Source organism: Podarcis erhardii (genome assembly GCF_964252035.2).
Source record: "Podarcis erhardii genome assembly, chromosome: 13".
Taxonomy (NCBI): Eukaryota; Metazoa; Chordata; class Lepidosauria; order Squamata; family Lacertidae; genus Podarcis; species Podarcis erhardii.
The window spans coordinates 32,872,857-32,893,970 of record NC_138502.1 but is presented as its reverse complement, the minus strand read 5'-3'; the positions used below and the strand labels follow the sequence as shown (position 1 = coordinate 32,893,970).

The window sequence follows — 21,114 nt, the reverse complement described above, 5'->3', positions numbered from 1 at the left end:
GACTCTGGGGTTGCGGCGCTCATCTCGCTTTATTGGCCGAGGGAGCCAGGGTACAGCTTCCGGGTCATGTGGCCAGCATGACTAAGCCACTTCTGGCGAACCAGAGCAGCGCACGGAAACGCCGTTTACCTTCCTGCTGGAGCGATACCTATTTATCTACTTGCACTTTGACATGCTTTCGAACTGCTAGGTTGGCAGGAGCAGGGCCTGAGCAATGGGAGCTCACACTGTTGCGGGGATTCGAACCACTGACCTTCTGATTGGCAAGTCCTAGGCTCTGTGGTTTAACCCACAGGGCCACCCACGTCCCTTCACTACTTATGTGCATTGTCTCAATAATGTTATCTGCCACACCTGTGGCTGGGTGGGGTTGGAGGCTCACAGGTGCTTGGAGGCTACCCCTCTGGGGCTGGAGGTGGAGCATGTTATTCTTCAGTAGGAGATGCAAAGATATCGTTCTGACTGACCTGTCTTAGTGGAGTTGAGAGGTCTATGCTTGGCTCTTCTCCAGTGGGGAGTTTTCTCAGAATGGAAGCGGGATGTTTTCAGATCCTCCAGAAGTTATGGAGGTGAGTGGCTTTTGAAAAAATTATGTGGTGCTTGGGGTTCTTTATGCAAAAAATAGAAGAAGAGGAAATAAGATGAAGGGCTCCAGTTTCTTTCCAATACAAGTGGATTTTTACCTATGAGGAAATGCGACTTTTACACTTACCTTGGAAGGCATGTTGCGACAAGCTCGAGTGGTTCTTTGTGATGTGATACTAGCCAAAAAAATCCCTTCCTTTGGGACATTTTCTTAACTCGCATTAGTTGGTGTCACCATGTATATATTGTACGCTATCTGATTGTAAATTAAGATACAATTCAGTAGTGATGTAAAAGTGTTGTACTCATATTATTAGCCTACCGTGTTGCTTTTGGGTTGTCATTTGTGTTGGATAGCCGAATGAGGAGGGGGTTGCTGTGGTGGGGCTATTTCTTTTTTTAAAAAAAAATATATTTATTAGCAGTTTAAAGATTACAAAAGAAAAGAAAAAGAATTAAACAATACAATACAATACAATACAAAAACAAAAACACCACACAACACAAACCCTAAAACATTGAATCAACCAAACCAAACAAAAACAATTAAAAACACATCCAATAATTTCAATATCTTATCTTTCGTTCACTTGTTTCCGCGACCTCCTCACACCTCCCTTTTTGTATTCCACTTCAATTAACTGTTTCAGCAATTCCTTTCCATCTTCCTCTGTTTTCTGTCCTGTAATTTACCTTAACATATTCTAACCTTGTTTTTTTCCTTTAATGCATTAACAATCTATCTGTGCCTATAGCTTTTACTATACGGACCTTTGTTGGCAAGGTGATGTCTCTGTTTTTTAAGATGCTGTCTAGGTTTGTCGTTGCTTTTCTCCCAATAATACAATACCCAAAATTAATGCTAGGGAAAATCCTGCCATCTGTACTTCCACCTGCCCTTTCAGCGGGTGGAACAGGATTTGGGCGATGCAGTGGTGCCATGTTGTAATATGTTGGCTCTCTTGACTTGCTGTTCTCGGAATTGGTGACTCAGCTCTCAGCCAATGAATAGTTCTAAATCATAAAAGTGTACACAGCCTAGATTAATAGGGGATTGTTGGTGCCCATCTATCTTGAAAGACAATGGAGTTTCATATCCGGGAGTGAAGTGAAAGTGAAGTGACCTCTCCAGGGTACAAGCCTGGGCATTGTTTATAGAGGTCCTCAGCTGCCTCGCTGATGTGGTCCAAAGGAAAGCAGAGCAATATGTTTGGCACCAGCTTGGCTGCAGGAAGGAGGTGTATAAGGCACCATCGAACCGTCTTAGGGACTCCAGTAAGGCAGCAGATTTTTTCCTTGGGGTTTACTCCTGAAGCATTTCTCATTAATGAATATAGACACAAGGATCAATGGTCTCATTAGATAGTAAAATTCATGTTAAACCGTTGTTTACGGGGTTGTTTTTAAAAGTCTGGAACAGATTAATCCATTTTGCATTACTTTCTATGAGAAAGCATGCCTTGGTTTTGGAACACTTTGGTTTTGGAACATACTTCCGGAACGGATTAAATTTGAGAACCAAAGTACCACTGTGTATGCAAATATATAAAGAATTTAATATAACTATAAACATTGTTTTTTCTCAGCCAGAACTCAGTTCCGGCACCTTTCATACGGATGCCATTGCCATTGTAAGAGAACATGGGAGAAATGTTGGAGCGTATAGAGTTATCTGACCCACCGCCACCCCCTGAGCCTTCTGAAGGCAATCCTGTTTAGGGAGGTTTTTTAATGCTTGATTATTATGTTTCTATAGATGTTGGAAACGGTCCAGAGTGGCTGGGTGTTACAGAAATTACAAAAATGTATCCTTTCAACTTGACAGGTCAGGGAAGTTACCTAGCTTTAAAAATAATATAAAATCAACTCCTTTGCCAGTTCCCTCCACTCCAAAGCTATTTTCCCCTTGAAAAGGGACTCCAGGAAGTTCCCAGAGGTGACAATTGCTGAGCTGGAAACACCCTAAAAATATGCTTCTAGCTAGTGCAAGTAGAAAGGGAGGTCCTATAGGGGGTTTCTTGCAGGCATCAGGCCAGCCAGTGTGAGAACAGGATGCAAGGCTAGAAGGGGGATTGGCCCGATCCGGCAGGCTCTTACAATGTTCTTACAGTGACCCAGAGGTGCTCAAGGCATTGCGTCACAACAAAAGGTAAAACTTCTGTGAGATTAGCTTGTGATACTAGTGATGTTTCTTTTGAGTGTTTTCTTTGTTTCCCTCTGCATGTTAAACAAAGGTGAATGGCAAATATCTTTGACTTCGGTTGCATGTGGTGGGAGAGGTATGTGCCGCTTGTATAATGCATACACATAACGATCAGAAATTACACACATAAATAGGATCCGAAATGCAGTTTTTGCCACATGCAAGTTACCATTTTCTGGGTGTTAGAAAAAGAAAATGTTATTGTAACCACTTGTAAAATTTAAAATGATCCCTTTTCCTGTTTTTATGAAGGTCACCCCAAGACATTTTGGAGCTGGAGGTGGGAAATCAAATGCCAACTTCTCTTGCTAATTTAATATGGGGTTGTGCACAATAACTAAGAGGCACCCAGGGACATGGAATCAATGTAATACTCCTATTTGTATTTTCAAAGCATAGGGAATTTTCAGTTTTCGAAAGAAGAAATTGCAGGACAGCAGAACTTTAAGAAAGCCCTGTGAACAAGGAAGAATTAATGCAGGCACAAGGGCTCACAACCCATAATAAGTGGGATGGTATGGATGAACCATAAGTAAAATTCCAAATGTGAGGATTGCAAATATTCTGAAATGCCAAGAGTAGTATTCTGAAATGTAAGACTCGCCCTCCCCCCCAAAAAGGTTTTGGAATTGGTATGATTATTCGCATACTGGCTTATAAGAACATACAAGGGATAAGTACCATATTTTCCCCTCCATAAGACGCACCTAGTTTTTAGAGGAGGAAAACAAGAAAAAAAAAAAACATTCTGAACGAATATGATTTTTGTGGTTCATGCTGTGGCCACAGACATGTGATTTGACGGTGAGTTTGGGGTGACCCAATGCAAAAATTCTGAGGATGCATGTGGATCCGTGCTTTGTAACCAGGTTTTTGCACTATTGTGGCCCCCTCCCAGTAGCCTCCTTTATCTCTAGGGTCCCTTATCTCTCTCCCTGATCAGCAAACGATCCGCGGCTTTGTTTCAACATCCATTTCCCTCTTTCAAAAAAAAAAGCATGATCTGCTTTTTGCCCCTGGCAATTCATCTCCAGGGACCATGCATTCACTCCATAAGATGCACAGCCATTTCCCCTTACTTTTTAGGAAGAAAAAAGTGCATCTTATGGAGTGAAAAATACAGTATGTTGCAAGCTGCATTTTCTTATTTGCAGTGACAACTTCCCAGCTGTGACTGCTTACCTTTTAATCTGCAAAAAGGTAATTCACTGAATTTAAGGGAGTGAATTCTCAGGAGCCAGATTTATTACCTTGTATGCACTGCGACGACAAACAATATTGGTACCTTATAAGAAGATTTAGCTGAACAGTAAACACTGGGCTGGCTTGGAAACTGATCCTGTCCTCTGCTTTCTTACAGACTCAAGTGCATCTGTGTGATAATCTTCAGTTTATGTGCTGTATTCTATGTCTTCATGATGAAAGGACAGCTAACCGAAATCAAACTGGGGTGGGATGAAACTCCATTGTTCTTGAAGCTTTTGCCAGAAGAAAAATACAAGTCCATGTTCTTGTTTGATGGAATTTGGTAAGCTCCTCAAACGCAATTTCTTATTTTTAAAGTTTTTTCTTTCTTTTTTAAGGCATGAGACCAGGGAAATCCAACTCTCCCTTACTTCGGAATCCCAAATCTTTCAGTTTAAATGTTGCTTTTCACTGTGTGATTAAGCCAATGTTGATGCTATGCTATTCTCCACCCTAGTCAAGGCTAACTACTTGTGACCCCTGCTCAGTTTCCCCCCCTGCTAACTTTAGTTTTCAAAACAGGTGTCTTGTTAAAAAAAGAAAAGAAAAAATAAAGAGAAAAGCACAAAACTTAAAACTGCTAAATTTATTTTGAATTGCAAGAATAAGTAATGCAACAATCTTTCATTATATTTCTCAAATGCAAAAGGAAATGTTTTAGCACAGAGATAATTTTGAATAATCTTATGAATTGTGATGGTTTCTCTCTCTTTTTATCGGCTGCAGCTCACTAGAAAAATGAATACATTTAAAAAAATAAGATTAAGATGTGACGAAGATTTAAAATTAGGTGCATTTTCACTTTTTACGTATACATTGCATAACCAACAATCAACTCTACAGTCTATTTCATATATGCAGAAAAAGACGATTCTAATTATTACCGGTAATCACTTCAAAAATTATATTTTACTTTTTATATTTGGGAGAATTTCATTAGAAATTTATAAAATATGACAAAAACTACATACATAAAAAGAATTCTAATTGTGGATTACTTTTAACTTGATGATATTCTTCAAAATATAAAGTAATAGTAAAATATTATCAGAAATGTATGAAATATAACAAAAACTAATCAGTATAAAACTGTACCCTGCAAAGGTCAATACTGCAACCCTCTGAGTTCTACCATATAGGCACCAACTGTGGATGAAGCTGTTATATTTACTAGGTTAAAAAGGTAAAGGACCCCTGGATGGTTAAGTCCAGTCAAAGGTGACTATGGGGTTGCGATGCTTGTCTCGCTTTCAGGCCAAGGGAGCTGGCATTTGTCCGCAGACAGCTTTCCAGGTTGTGTGGCCAGCAGGACTAAACCATTTCTGGTGCTGCAGTTGCTACTCAGAATGGTGGTCTGTGGGCAGGGACATCAGCTGCTGGTCCCTGGCAATTTTACCACAACCCAGGTTAAATGGGATGCTTAAGGGTACCAGACCCTGGCAGTTGGAAGGAGGCTGGGTTTGCTGGTCCACCACATCAGAAAGCTTGAGAAACACTGATTTACTGGAAAGGAGGAGCACTTACTTCAAGCTTGCTTCAAAGGAATAAGCTGTTACACTTCTACAGTACAGTTAACACCAGAGTGGTGCATGCTCTAGTTATCTCCCGCTTGGACTACTGCAATATGCTCTATGTGGGGCTGCCTTTGAAGGTGACCCGGAAACTTAAATTAATCCAGAATGCGGCAGCTAGACTGGTGACTGGGAACGGCCGGCAAGACCATATAACACCGGTCTTGAAAGACCTACACTGACTCCCAGTATGTTTCCGAGCACAATTCAAAGTGTTGGTGCTGACCTTTAAAGCCCTAAACGGCCTCGGTCCAGTATATCTGAAGGAGCATCTCCACCCCCATCGTTCAGCCCGGACACTGAGATCCAGCGCCGAGGGCCATCTGGCAGTTCCCTCACTGCGAGAAGTGAGGTTACAGGGAACCAGGCAGAGGGCCTTCTTGGTAGTGGCGCCCGCCCTGTGGAATGCCCTCCCTTCAGATGTGAAGGAAATAAGCAGCTATCTTATTTTTAAAAGACATCTGAAGGCAGTCCTGTTTAGGGAAGTTTTTAATATTTAATGCTGTATTATTTTTAACACTCGATTGGCAGCCACCTAGAGTGGCTGGGGAAACTCAGCCAGATGGGCAGGGTATAAATAATAAATTATTATTATTATTATTATTATTATTATTACTCCTTTAAAGCAAGTTTTCAGCCCATCACAAGTGCTTCAGGCCTTCCTCTTGGTGAACAGTGACAGTCAGCTTGTTCGTTTAATACAGTGGGCCCTCAGGTTACGTACCACTCTGGATATGTAACCTTCGGGTTGCAAAAGCGGCAAACCTAGAAGTGTATTCTTCCGTGTTTCAACGCTCGCACATGCACAGAAGCGGCACCTCTGGTTATGGATTTTTTGGGGTGCGCATGGGCCCCCAAAACAAATTAAATTTGTAACCAGAGGGTCCACTGAATAGTATACCTGAAGGAGCGTCTCCACCCCCATCGTTCAGCCCAGACACTGAGGTCCAGCTCTGAGGGCCTTCCTAGTAGTGGCGCCCGCCCTGTGGAACATCAGATGTCAAGGAAATAAACAACTATCCGACTTTTAGAAGATATCTGAAGGCAGCCCTGTTTAGGGAAGTTTTTAATGTTTGAAGTTTTATCATGTTTTAATATTCTGTTGGGAGCCCCCCAGAGTGGCTGGGGAAACCCAGCCAAATGGATGGGATATAAATAATAACTTATTACTACTACTACTACTACTACTTGCTTCAGACTTGCTTCAAAGGAATAAGCTGTTACACTTCTACAGTTCAGTTAACAACTTATTTCTTTAAAGCAAGTTTTCAGCCCATCACAAGCACTGCAGGCCTTCCTCTTCTTCCTTGGTGTACAATGACTGTCAACTTGTTTGTTTTATTATTTTCAAACCTTATTAAGTCAAAACACAGCTCTGACTCTCAGCTTCTGCCTCCCAACTCCTAGCTTGCTCTCGGCTCACATGGCCGCTGGCTTTTGTCCTTCTCACTTCCAGTCAGGTGAAGGAGGGACCTTTCACAAGCTTCCGAATAAACTTGCTTGACTAGTTCAGCAATGGAATTCTCCATTCGATTTTAGCCATTGCAATATCCAGGAATTGGAAGGGACATTGGCATCACACAGACCAAACACAGCCCTGCCCCCAAAATTGCAGCAGTGTCATAAAATTGTCATGGACTTCCTTGTGAGGCAATTGTTTCTGGATGATGAATATGCATCTGATAAGCTCACTTTGCTGGTTGCTCCCTGGTGTGAGAAGTCGTTAGTGGAAACAAACAGACAAAGGACTTCAATATAAGGTTAACCCTTTTATTAGTCGCGTTTGCAAAGGCGGACCCTCGTACGTAGATACGAAGAGCCTCGATCAGGGGTAAGCGCAGCAGTTTTATCCCTACAGCTGCCGCCCCTCTCTCAGAGGCTTGGCTTACAATCTACTTATCAGAGTTCAACACATTTCTAATACATTGTCCACTCTACACTAACCACTTCATCTATTATCAGATATGGGCCTACGCCCCTTGGATTTCTTTATCCTGTGTACGCACTTCATGGGGACTTTCCAGACTGAGTTTGAGGCACACCCTTGCTTGTAATTTTTCTTTATTTCTTAATCTCACAATCCCCCCTCTCTTTTATACCTTGCCTCAAACTCACATAGCTGCTCCCAGTGATTTCTCTCCTCCTCATTTGTCGGTATGGGTTCGTATCTCATTGCCTGGATGATAGTATGTGTATTTCTTTTCATTTCTCCAGACCTCAGTGTAATTTACCTCGTGAGCCACCCAAGGCCATTGGTCTCCCATGTTTGTTCCTCCACACACGAAACAATTCCTCACAGTTAACTCTTTGGCGATGGTCTCAGCCAGGCTTAAAAACATGTTATGGGCTCTTGGGGGTAGGGGTAAGTTGTTTAACTGCTGTATTTCTTCCTCGAAGCTCTCATATACTGAAATGAGCTTTTTGCTAACTTTTGTGGTATGTATTTTTATGATCAGATACCCATAAGGATCCCTTCCGGTTCCATCTATCCCCAAACCAAAATGAATATATTTGGGGCTAGTGGAAGGACGTTCCTTAGCCCATAAACATACAGGGTTGCATTTCCCCGAAATACAGGCCGTTAAAGCCGCCCCCTTGGTGATATTGATCCCCTCTGGGCCCCGATATGGGGGTGTCCCTTCCACCTCACCGGTATACCAATAATTTGTCGTCCAAGTGGCCCCTACATTAAAACCGGCAACCTGCTGGGACAGGTACTTATTCTTTTGGAGATAGGATCTCTCCCAGCTTAATGATCCACGGGTGACTCCAGCTTGATTGTTAGGCCCTTGCCCCTTGGCGATGGCAATGCACGCATCAAAGCAAACATGTATCTTCGCTGTGCCCCTGGTGGAGTTATGGGCTATATATCCCTGCCTAGTTTGTGCTAGGGAAAACATGGACGCTCTCTCGCTTGCTTTGTTTGCTGTTCCCCCTTTATATCCATATACATATATGCTGGACGTAATGGGTCCCACTGCTAGGGGCTCGTAACATTCTGTCTTATTTTCTCTAGTTTTGCATCTAAAATATTGGGTCTGATTATGGACACAGGGATCTAATTTTTTTCACACATTCTAGAGCAACGTTGTAATACATTAGAGTTCGTGTAATCATAGTCCCAGTCTTAGTAGTCTGGATGCACTGGTCACAATTCTGAATTTCTTTGGCCGTGACACCCCTTAACATGATCAACAGGCCAATTCCCATCACTACTTTCTTTACTCCCTCCCTTGTCATTGTTTCTGTCTTAATTGGTCCACTGCTTGCACCACTGTAGGGGTTCTAGTCAGACTACAATGGACCTCTCCTTCTAAGGTGATTGTGCAATATTGGATAATTATGTCCTCTATGAAGATTATGTTACATAACCTTGTACAATGCACGCATAGTACACAACACTCACAATGGGCACAACAACAACATTCATAGAAGCACTTGCAATCACAGAATAGGCACATTAAGGTCAGCGTTTGAGTCCTCTCTGGTTCCTGGTTCCCTGATTGGTAAGCGTCACCTTTAGTGCGTTGTCTGAATCAACAGATACCCTCCAATCTTGCGGAGCTTTCTTGACCCTATGATAGTGCATCCACCCGTGCTCTCTGGTCCTTACTGCAGATTCGGTGGTAAGCAGTACCTGGAACGGACCTTCCCAAGCAGGTTGTAGCTTCTCCGCCTTCCACGCTTTTATCAGGACCCGGTCACCAGGCTGAAATGTGTGCTGATGTTCCAATAGTGGAGGACGCTGGACCAAAACGCCACGTCTATGAAGAGACAACAAAGACTGGGAGAGTGACCGCAAATATTTTCTTAGGAACAAATCTTTAAATTCTACCAGGGGCTGACCCAGCTGGGCTAGGTATGGTCTTCCCATCACCAATTCGAAGGGGGAGAGTCCCAGGTCCTTTCTTGGTGCTATTCGTATTCTTAACAAAGCCAGGGAAAGGTTTTTCGTCCAGGGTAGCCCATTTTCCAAGTATAATTTAGTTAAGTGTTTTTTAATTTCTGCATTCACCCTTTCTACCTTCCCACTGCTTTCAGGATGCCATGGTGTGTGGAGGTCCCATTTAATCCCCAGGGCTACCATCACTTCTTGTAACACTTTCTGGGTAAAGTGTGTGCCTCTATCTGAATCTATGGCCTCGATTATACCAAACCGGGGAACGATATGTTCTAGAACAGCCTTAGTAACCACCTGCGCCGTCGCCTTCCTGCTAGGGAAAGCCTCTATCCACCCTGTGAGATGATCCTTGAACACCAATAAATATTTCTGCCCCCCCTTTCGGGTAGTTCAGTGAAATCTACCTGCACTCTTTGGAAAGGCCATACTGCTAACGGCCTCCCTCCTCTCTCAGTTGTTTTGGCCCTGGTCTTGTTTACTTTTTGACATATCAAACATTTCCAGGCTATGGCATGTGCCATAGGCCACATGTCCTTACTCCAATATAGGGGTCTTACCATATTGATCATTGCTTCCGTCCCGAAGTGCCCACCCTCATGCACCTTTTCTAGGATCCCCATCATTATAGCTTTTGGTATTACCACTTGCCCTGCTGGGGTTTCCCATCCATTATCCCTCTGTTTCCATCCCTCCTTCTTCATATAATCAATTTCTTGGGGGGTAAAAACCAGGTTTTCTGTGTCTGCTTTGGTCAAGACAGGTATTTTCAAACTATATTGTTGAACCAGTGTGGCTCTAGGGATGCCCTTGGCGGCTTCCTTCGCTCTCAAATCAGCCCACCTGTTTCCTTCTTCTTCGGGACTCGTTCCTTTGGTGTGGGCTGAAATATGAACCACTGCCACCTTTTCTGGTCCAGTAAGGGCATTCAATAGCCTTTCTAACAATGCCATGTGTTCTATTTGCTTTCCATCCGCCTTAATATATCCCCGGTCCCGCCAAGTTCTACCAAAAGTATGTACCACCCCCCATGCGTAGCGGGAGTCTGTCCATATGGTTACCTCTAAGCCCCTTGCCAACTCGAGAGCCCGTATCAGGGCCATGATTTCACATTTCTGAGCCGACCAGGTTGCCGGCAAAGCCCCGCTTTCGAGAATTTCCCCATCTTCTTTAACTATAGCGTATCCTGATTTTCTCCTCCCTTCTTCAACATAACTTGAACCATCAGTGTACCATCTTTCTCCTTCCGCCAGGGGCACTTCTGACAAATCTTCCCGGACTTTTGACATTAATTGTATAGTACTCATACAGTCATGTTCATCTGGCTCCCACTCTTTTCTTTCCCCGATCAGAAACTCAGCTGGATTTAAATTTCGGTCAGTTCCCAGAGTAATATTGGGGCTTGTCCTCAAAATAGTTTCATATTTTACTAAGCGACCGTCCGTCATCCAGGTGGAGGCTGCCCCCGTCATCACAGTAGATATTTGATGTGGGCTATGAACTATTAGGGCCCCTCCAAAAGTCAATTTTCTACTCTCAACCACCAATACAGCCGCTGCTGCCACTGCCTGGATGCAGGTGGGCCATGCCCGTACTACTGGTTCCAGGGTTTTGCTAAGATATGCAACTGGCTGATATCGCCCCCCTCTCTTTTGGGCCAAGACCCCTACAGCAGTCTGGGAACCGATCGTTACATACAAGTGGAACGGTTGCTGAAGACTGGGCAATGCTAAGACCGGGGCCCCGATCAGTGTCCTTTTTATTTCTTCCCATTTTAACCCATCCTCCTGTTCCTCTTATTTTCTATAAGGTACTTTTTCAATTGTGTCATCCAATACCTTTCAGTCTCCCCCTCAGGGTTCCAGTTGTACATTTTGTCCGACCCTATAGGGTATTTTGGCCAAATCACCCTACAGAAGTTAATCATAGTCACTTTTGACAAACCAACTGTATATTGTCTCATATAATCCTCATTCCATTGTATTAATACTTGCCCTAATGGACTATTAGGGTCTATAGGACCCTTCACATTTATCTCCTTCTGTCTCTTACTCTGACCCTTACCCATGGTTTACAATGTCTCCAACTTCACTCTCTATCACAATCACACGGAATCGCCTGGCCGCTTCCCTCGCGGGATAGACGGAACCGCAAGCTAATCCTCTCGTCAGGGCAGAGCCCTGATCCACACTCATGCGTCCGTATGGAACCTCTCTTTCACTCAAGAGACGAGTCTCTCACCCCCGCCCCGTAACACAGTTTACAAAATTCTCACGTCTACTCACCCAATACAGTCCAGCGCCGCTTCTCGCGACTAGTGAACAGGCGGGCGTCCCCGCTGGGCTCTCGCGGTCCCTGACCACTAATAATCGAGACTGTCTCTCCCACCTATATTGAGTCCTGTCTTAGCCCTTGTGGATCGCTATGAACAAATCCCAGCCCCGAGCCACTCCGAAAGGACGGAGGGGCGCCTGCCCGGGGTCCGAGTATCGCTCAAGCCACCCGTCAAGAGCCCCACGTTGGGCGCCAGAATTGTGAGAAGTCGTTCGTGGAAACAAACAGACAAAGGACTTCAATATAAGGTTAACCCTTTTATTAGTCGCGTTTGCAAAGGCGGACCCTCCGTACCCGTAGATACGAAGAGCCTCGATCAGGCGTAAGCGCAGCAGTTTTATCCCTACAGCTGCCGCCCCTCTCTCAGAGGCTTGGCTTACAATCTACTTATCAGAGTTCAACACATTTCTAATACATTGTCCACTCTACACTAACCACTTCATCTATTATCAGATATGGGCCTACGCCCCTTGGATTTCTTTACCCTGTGTACGCAGTTCATGGGGACTTTCCAGACTGAGTTTGAGGCACACCCTTGCTTGTAATTTTTCTTTATTTCTTAATCTCACACTGGCACGTTAGGATTTTTATATCGGCTATCATAGAAGCATTTGGACCTTCTGCAATGGCTACTTGAAGTTTGTTTTCACCTTTTAATGGTTTTTATTGCACAGTTTTGTGTTTTTATTGCTGCAATGCTCACCAGATGATGGACGTGGTTTGTGGCCCCACCGTCTTCGCAAAGCCCCGCCGCTCTGCTGGCCATTGCTCCGCCCCCCTTGGCCATCGCGGTCCCTTCTGGGTTTCCGCCAAAACCCAATTTCAAATTGACCAATCCACAGTGGCTGGGGGGGGGCAGAGGAGCAGACCATGACTAATCAGGCTGCTCCATAGTCCGCTCCAAAGATTTAAAAGGGGGCCGGGACTGACTCCGGCACCACAGTCAACCCTGGAGCATCATCAGCTACTTGGCTCTCCCTCTAATTCTACCTTTCCTGACAGGCTAACATTTCTCCCTTGGGTGTTGCTACATTCGGTCGATGGTTGCTGTTTTTTCAAAACAGGGAGGGAATTTCCCCTGCTCTGCAGGTTTTGCCTTCCCCTTAGCAATTGTCACAACTTTGGCGGTTTTAGGCCTTGGGCGGAAACCTTTAGTCCAGCAATCGAAGGGGTGGTGTGGTGACTTTCTCCTTTTGCAGAGGTGATATCAGGGTTCCCCGTTAAAGGGGTCTTGAGGGGAGTCTCTGACCACAAACGCACAGCACTGGGCCATAGAATTTACCTCAGCAACGCGGAAGGGGGGCCAGCTGTGTAAACGCACATTTTGCAGTGTCCCCATGTTCCCAACTGACCCTGTCTTGCCTCAGACCCCCAACAGAGAGAACACAGCAAGGGGCTGAGAGGAATGCACACCCAATGCCTAAGCCAAGGTTTCCTACATCTGAAATTTTAATAAAGTTGTGGCCATTTTAATCCCAAATATATTGTCTTGTGATTTCCTTGATCTGAGGTTTGGCTCCCAGAGGGTGGGTGGGACTGCGCCCTGGCACGCAAACCGCTTCAACATATTTTTGCGTATATTTTTTATAAAAGAACTTGTAATTTGAACTACAGCGATCCTGCCACTTGGCCTAATTTTCTGAACAAATGTGATGGCCATGTGCAACAAATTTTCGTGGGATTTTGGTGGACTTCCACAAGATAATCATAAAAGAAAATTCTCCATCTATCTTTCTACACAGAGAGTTGCCATTGGAGAAATTATTAATGGCCAATAGTTTCAGTGTTCCCTGTCAAAGAACTGTGTGTTCTTTTTGTTGTTGTTGCAAACTGTGTTTTTGTAGCATTTCTGGAACATACAAATACGTATTTAATATAAGAAAAGTTTTATTAAATTCTCTCTAAGTTTTATACTTTGTGGACAATTCCTTTTATTTTATACAATTTCAAGCATAGTTGGGTCTCCAGTGTAAGATGTTGTGCAGCTACTCACAAAAGGTAACTTTATTTTATATTAATGGTCCTTAACTATTATTCTTTTTTCCTCTGTTCTCTCCTGCTTGCCCCTCTCCACCCTGTCCAAAACAGGCTAGGACCAAAAAACCGCTGCGAGTGTGTCGGAGCCAAAAAGCTGACAGTCTATCAGTTGGGGAACTATATTGATAAGGATAAGCTTGCTGCTGTCACAGAAAGGCGCGAGAAGGAATTTGTGGATTATCAGCGAAGGTAATGTTAACTTACCCATGTGAACCAGAACTGCATTTTCAAGAACTTTACAACATAACTGCAAGGGTTGTGGTGGGTCATAAGGGTTATCTTCATGGATTTGACCAGGGATCGGGAACCTGTGTTCACCCGCCTCCCTAGTGAAATTGTACTCTAGCTCCCATCAGCCGCAGCCAGAATGGTTGATGTTCTGGGATAGGGGCAATCACACCTGGAGTGTCACGGGTTGCCTATATCTGGATTAGGCAAAAAAAAAGAGTTGTTGTCTCCACATCAGATTATTAGCGGACTGTCAGGGAACTGCCATCGGAGCCAGAGGCGGAGGGAAGGCTCCAGAGGGATGCCAGAGAGGGTCCCAGTAGGGAGAGAGGCAGCCCATCCGCTGGGGAAGGAAATCAGTGTAGCACCAGTGGAGAAGGGGGCAGATGGGGGAATCGGAGAGAAGGCTCCCGGACTCCTCGCCGGAGACCAGCGGGGAGAGCATGGGTCCTCCGCTGCCCACACCCTCCCTGCGCAGAAGACTTCCGCGCAGGGAGAGTAGGAGGAGACTGGGCGTCAAAGAACTTCTTTGCTGGAAGAAGTTCAAGAAATGCCCACTGACGGATTCTGCCAGCGATTGAGACAGCCACGGATGGGTGGCTGTCCGGACAGAAAGGGTTCACCCAGGTAACCCAGCCAGGTGTGGCGCCAACTTACGCACGAGCAACCCCCTAGAACCATTACACGGACCATGCAGTACTTTCCCAAAAGCTTCAGTTCCTTGCAGGTATCATTAACTTGGTCTCCCATATAAATGGGACACGGGTGGCGCTGTGGTCTAAACCACAGAGCCTAGGGCTTGCTGATCAGAAATTCAGCGTTTGAATCCCTGCGACGGGGTGAGCTCCTGTTGCTTGGTCCCAGCTCCTGCCCACCTAGCAGTTCGAAAGCACGTCAAAGTGCAAGTAGATAAATAGGTACTGCTTTGATGGGAAGGTAAACGGCATTTCCGTGCGCTGCTCTGGTTCACCAGAAGTGGCTTAGTCATGCTGGCCACATGACCCGGAAGCTGTCTGTGGAGAAACGCCGGCTCCCTCGACCTATAGAGCGAGATGAGCGCTGCAACCCCAGAGTCGTCCGTGACTGGACCTAACTGTCAGTGGTACCTTTACCCTTACCCATATAAATGCCACTTTCTCCAGCAGCAACAGCATCTCAAAATAAAACCTGCACCAACCGTTAAAAGCCTCTTGAAACCAACGTTTGAGGTTCATTTGCGCTCTTCCTTGAAACGAATGCTTCTTTACAAATGGGTGTCCCCAAATCAAAATCCAGCGGCTATCATCGCATCTGATGACATTCAGTTCTAAAAGTTAGTCGTACTAAAAGTTAGTTTGTCATGCTTTTGGATGCAAACTCCCATCATCCCCAACCAACCAATGTTGAGCAGGGATGATGGGAGTTGTCGTTCAGAAACATTTCAGAGCGCCACAGGTTTCTAGAGATGGGAAGGCCTGGAAAAAAACCAGAAAAATTGGGGGAAATGGGTTTTCAAATTTCCAGAAAATTTGAAAAAAAATAATGGTTTGATATAGTTTGAATATTCCACACACTATTATTATTATATTTTTCATTTTTCCTGAAAAAAATGGCTTTGGGGAAAAACAGAAAAAAACCTGTGTGTCCTCCCCAATTTTTCCGTCTTTTCCCCAGGCCTTCCAGCACCCACACTTTGGAGCTCCCTGCCGACTGACACCAGGCCAGGTCTCTCACTGTACTCTTTCCAGCAACTGCTCAAAACATTTTTGTTAGGGCCAGCCCATCTGAACACGTAGAAGCTGCATGCAATTTACTTCCTTTTAACCACTGCCGACTTTAATCATCTTTTGAATACTCTTACATACCTGCTTTTAACTATGTTTTATCAATCATTTTCATGTCCTGTTGTATATTTTTGTAAACTGTTTAGAAAGCTCTCTTACCATCATGCGGTTTATAATATATAATAACAAATTCACTTTAAAAAACACACACACACTCATTTTCCTTTCAAGCAGTGTTTGAGCCTTTGTGCAACATACTATTCAGTAACTGGATGTTGGTTACCTCTGGGCCTGGCATGCAAAAAAAATTGCCTAATGCTTTGCCCCGGCTGTCCTCAAGTAAATATGGGAAGGCCTGGGAGGGGGGGACCAAAAAAACAGGGGGGGCGGGTCCCCCCCCCCGTGTTTTTTTCCAAGGCCATTTTTTAGAAGTCCATGAGGAAAATGACAAAGAGGAAGAGGAAGAGGAAGAAGAAATCGAAAATGATAGCAGTAGTTCAGAAAATGAGATAGAATAAACTGCATGTATATCTTTGTGTCTTGTTTTGTTTATTTTTTAAAAAGTGCCACTCAAAGGGTAGGGACGCGGGTGGCGCTGTGGGTAAAACCTCAGTGCCTAGGACTTGCCAATCGTCAGGTCGGCGGTTCGAATCCCCACGGCAGGGTGCGCTCCCGTTGCTCGGTCCCAGCGCCTGCCAACCTAGCAGTTCGAAAGCACCCCCGGGTGCAAGTAGATAAATAGGGACCACTTACTAGCGGGAAGGTAAATGGCGTTTCCGTGTGCTGCGCTGGCTCGCCAAATGCAGCTTGTCACGCTGGCCACGTGACCCAGAAGTGTCTCCCGACAGCGCTGGCCCCCGGCCTCTTAAGTGAGATGGGCGCACAACCCTAGAGTCGAACACGACTGGCCCGTATGGGCAGGGGTACCTTTACCTTTTTACCTTTACTCAAAGGGTAGACCTTCTATGGAGCTTAAATACTGAGGTGGACCTTAACTTTATTTGCTGTTGGTGCTGAAGGGCAAATCTGATTATTTTTTATGTTGATGGTTTCTTGCTTTTTTGTTGTTTTTTGAGGGAAAGGGGGGTGGTTACCTGTTTTATTGCAAGCATAATTGTTTCATGCAATTTGTAAAACTACTCCACAGTGAACTTTTTTTTCAATTTTTCCAAAATTTTCATTTTCTCCGGGGGGTGGGGGGAGGGGGACAGACGTTTTTTTCCTCGTGGCTTCAAAATTTCCAGAAATTTTACATCTCTAGGTTTCCAATCCCTGGTTATATGGGAAATTGCCAGTTGGCACTAGCAGGGGCAGGAAAGGAAACAGAATGGAAGGAGACATGCTTGAGGGAACAGAGATAATGGAGAAGATTTGGCTTAGTTCTCCTTATTTGCGCACTCCTTTTCATTTTTTTAATTACTTAACTTTTTTTTGCAAATTTATAAAGAAAGAGAAAGCAGGAGAAGGGGGAAACAGGGAGAGGAAAAACCCACTGGTTTGCAATAACATATACAATTAGCATCTCTTTGTCCATCTTAAGTTACACATGTTGTTGTTGTTTAGTCGTTTAGTCATGTCCGACTCTTTGTGACCCCATGGACCAGAGCGCACCAGGCACCCCTGTCTTCCACTGCCTCCCGCAGTTTGGTCAAACTCATGCTGGTAGCTTCGAGAACACTGTCCAACCATCTCGTCCTCTGTCGTCCCCTTCTCCTTGTGCCCTCCATCTTTCCCAACATCAGGGTCTTTTCCAGGGAGTCTTCTCTTCTCATGAGGTGGCCAAAGTATTGGAGCCTCAGCTTCAGGACCTGTCCTTCCAGTGAGCACTCAGGACTGATTTCCTTAAGAATGGATACGTTTGATCTTCTTGCAGTCCATGGGACTCTCAAGAGTCTCCTCCAGCACCATAATTCAAAAGCATCAATTCTTCGGCGATCAGCCTTCTTGATGGTCCAGCTCTCACTTCCATACATTCCGGATGTACGGAAGTTACACATACAAACTGATAGACGCCATCCAAATGTCTTTGTAGGTAGCCAAGTGAAATTGAGGTGGCTTGTGACAATGCTTTTTATAAACACCAATCTCCACAGCAGTGCAGCATTCGAAGGGTCTGGGCTCTCACTCAGGGTTCGTGTTTCCTTTGGAAATGAGGCACAGCGGAGACCGGGGTGTCTTTAGTATATATGAAAAAAAATAAAAAAATTCTTTCCAGTAGCACCTTAAAGACCAACTAAGTCAGTTCTTGGTATGAGCTTTCGTGTGCATGCACACTTCTTCAGATACACTGAAACAGAAGTCACCAGACCCTTCTATATAGTGAGAAGGTGGGGAGGGTATTACTCAGAAGGGTGGTGGGAATGGGTGATTGGCTGATAGCTTCCTGTAAGACCTATTGCAGTCGTTAAGAGTCGTCAACAGGCTCATCACAGCTATCTGCCAATCACCCATTCCCACCACCCTTCTGAGTAATACCCCTCCCCACCTTCTCACTATATAGAAGGGTCTGGTGACTTCTGTTTCAGTGTATCTGAAGAAGTGTGCATGCACACGAAAGCTCATACCTAGAACTACCTTAGTTGGTCGTTAAGGTGCTACTGGAAAGATTTTTTTTATTTTGTTTTGACTATGGCAGACCAACACGGCTACCTATCTGTAACTTTAGTATATATGGTTTATTTACACACATATACAACCTGAGCCTATAATGGAGGAGCTTACAGCGTTACACCCCAGGAGGGTTCCGTTTCTCCCATTCCTGCAGCCTTGAATTCCAACTGCTGCCCCCCCCCCCTCTTCAGCTTGCTGCGTTTACCAAAATGCACCATTTCACATTACAGTGAAACTGTAATCTTAAACCTCTACTACGACTGCTACTTACCTTTGTCTCTGCTAAATAACACAGAGTTCAGGGAGGAGGGGCCGCACCCCTTTGCCATCTTAGCTCATGGCTCTGCTGCCTGTCTTTGTTCCCTTCTAGTGGCCCATTTTCTCCCAAGCAATTTCCTGGTAGGGGGCAGGAAACCTGGCCTGTGTTTTGACACTGTTAAATTCAGCATCTGGCAGCCCGTCTTAATATTCCAAGCATTGATTAACACCCACTAGATCCAGCACCATTAGAGTGATGAATTTAGCCATTGGGTGAGTCAAGGCACACGCAAACCCATAATAATATGTTCACATGTAGCAAGGGCATTTAGTTCTTCAGTCCATTGTGTAGGTGGTGAAGGTTTATCCTTCCAGGCCTGAAGTATTGAGTCTCTCTTGTGGAAAATGTGGCTGACAACTCCTGAGACAAAGGTGTGTTAAGTCATGAGGGACTGTGGGTGCTCTTGTGCTGGTTATAGGATTCCCAGAGAGACGTTGTGAGAATAGCATGTTGTATTAGCTGGAACACGGGCCACATTCACAATATATATTTCAAGCACTAATCATACCCTGCAATGAAAACAGGGACGTCCTTTTACTATTACTATTTTACTATTATTATTCCCCACCCATCTGACTGGGTTGCTCCAGCCGCTCTGGGCAGCTTCCAACATATATAAAAACATAATAAGACATTAAACAAATTTGAACATACCCTATGCAGGGCTCCGTTCAGATGTCTTCTAAAGGTTAGAATAGAATAGAATCATAGAATCATAGAGTTGGAAGAGACCACAAGGGCCATCGAGTCCAACCCCCTGCCAAGCAGGAAACACCATCAGAGCACTCCTGACATATGGTTGTCAAGCCTCTGCTTAAAGACCTCCAAAGAAGACAACTAGGTTGTCTAGTTACTTATCTCATTGACTCGAGCGTTGCATAACTCCATACCTTCCAACATTTTTTGGATGAAAATAGGAAAAACAGAGGGACATGGGTGGCGCCGTGGGTTAAACCACAGAGCCTAGGACTTGCCAATCAGAAGCTCGGCGGTTTGAATCCCCACGACGCGGTGAGCTCCCGTTGCTCGGTCCCTGCTCCTGCCAACCTAGCAGTTCGAAAGCACCTCAAAGTCCCTTGCCGATTATACCACATTAACAGTTATGGCTCTCCCTCCCTCCACCCCCCAATTCTGAGAGCTGTAGTTCATTAAGGCTGCTGAGAGTAGTCAGGAGACCTCTGTTCCCCTCACAGAGCTACAATTCCCAGAGGGATTTTTTGTCAAACCACTATGCCTGAGGAGAATTCTGTGGGGGGGGAATAACTCTTTGTGGCTGTTTACACATTTGCATATATTCTGTATCTCACGCACTCCCACCTCTGATTTGGAAAGTGGTGCATGCATGTCGCTAAGCACAATAAATATGTAACCTGCCTTGCCTTGTGAAATACTGTGTTCTGTCGCATTTTCCCACAAATGGCCTTCAATCCTACTTGAGAAAAAGAATGGCCTGGCTGTGTTTTAAGTTGTCAGTTTCTACGCAGCCTTTGTTATGATCTATAGTTGGACCTAGTCGCTGTATTGTGATGTTGTTCAAGCCTGCAAGTTAATTATCCCAGAGAAAACGGGGCCAGTTGCTCTGCTCAAAGTGTGTATTTTGGGCAGGTGGGCTATTTTTTATTTTACTTTTTAAACAGTTTCCTTGCCTGTGATTCCCACACTCGCAACATGGCTTCTGAAGACTCAAGTCCTGTCTCTTTGCTTTGACCTAGGTATCCCTTTGAGACAAAAGATGTCCTTATTGCTCAGCCAAACACTCCTTTAAGCTATCCGATTCAAGGAGCTGAGGTGATGCCTTTGCACACCATGGTAATTCCAGGTATGTTAACAGACGTAGCTGAATGACATTTGGAAACATTAAACAGTTAATAAAGGTTACTGACCCAAGGCAGGGGTCAGCAAACTTTTTTTTTGAGGGGAAAAATGGCACTTCCGGGGGGGAAAGAATGATAAAAAAATTAACAAACAGAATCGCCAATCTATGGAACGTCCGTGGGCCGGATCCAGAGGGCAATTGGCCTGGATCTGGCCTGCGGACCGTAGTTAGCCAACCCCTGACCTAAGGCTTTAGCTGGTTCTGTACTGCAGAAATTCTAAGTTGACTAGTTGACATTTCACTTGGTATCAAGGAGACCACAGACAGGGCACCCATACCATGTGTGTCTGTGTTCCTTAATACTGAACAAACAAACATGTCACACAAAGCCCTCTGTTTGGTGTTCGGTTTTAGGTCCTCTTGGCATCTAAGGAGCCTGTGATTGGCAAGCTGAGGCAAGAGAGTGAAAAATTAGACAAGCAGTTCAAAGGTCACAGAAATGCTG

General features: G+C 44.7%; 1 protein-coding gene across 2 annotated transcripts in view; it reads left to right on the top strand.

Annotated features, from left to right (window-relative positions):
* Window positions 1-436: 436 nt before the first annotated feature.
* The window catches only part of B4GALNT2 (beta-1,4-N-acetyl-galactosaminyltransferase 2 (SID blood group)), a 36,188-nt gene continuing 15,510 nt past the window's right edge, over window positions 437-21,114 (top strand). Inside the window, exons 1-4 of one of the 2 annotated variants that reach the window (XM_081837963.1) lie at window positions 437-569; window positions 4,149-4,316; window positions 13,925-14,062; window positions 20,506-20,612. In XM_081837963.1, coding sequence (XP_081694089.1) covers window positions 493-569; window positions 4,149-4,316; window positions 13,925-14,062; window positions 20,506-20,612 — 490 coding nt within the window. In that variant the 5' untranslated portion in view covers window positions 437-492. Of the gene's footprint in view, window positions 570-2,595; window positions 2,735-4,148; window positions 4,317-13,924; window positions 14,063-20,505; window positions 20,613-21,114 lie in introns of those variants that run through there. The other variant, XM_081837964.1, reaches the window with a different exon arrangement.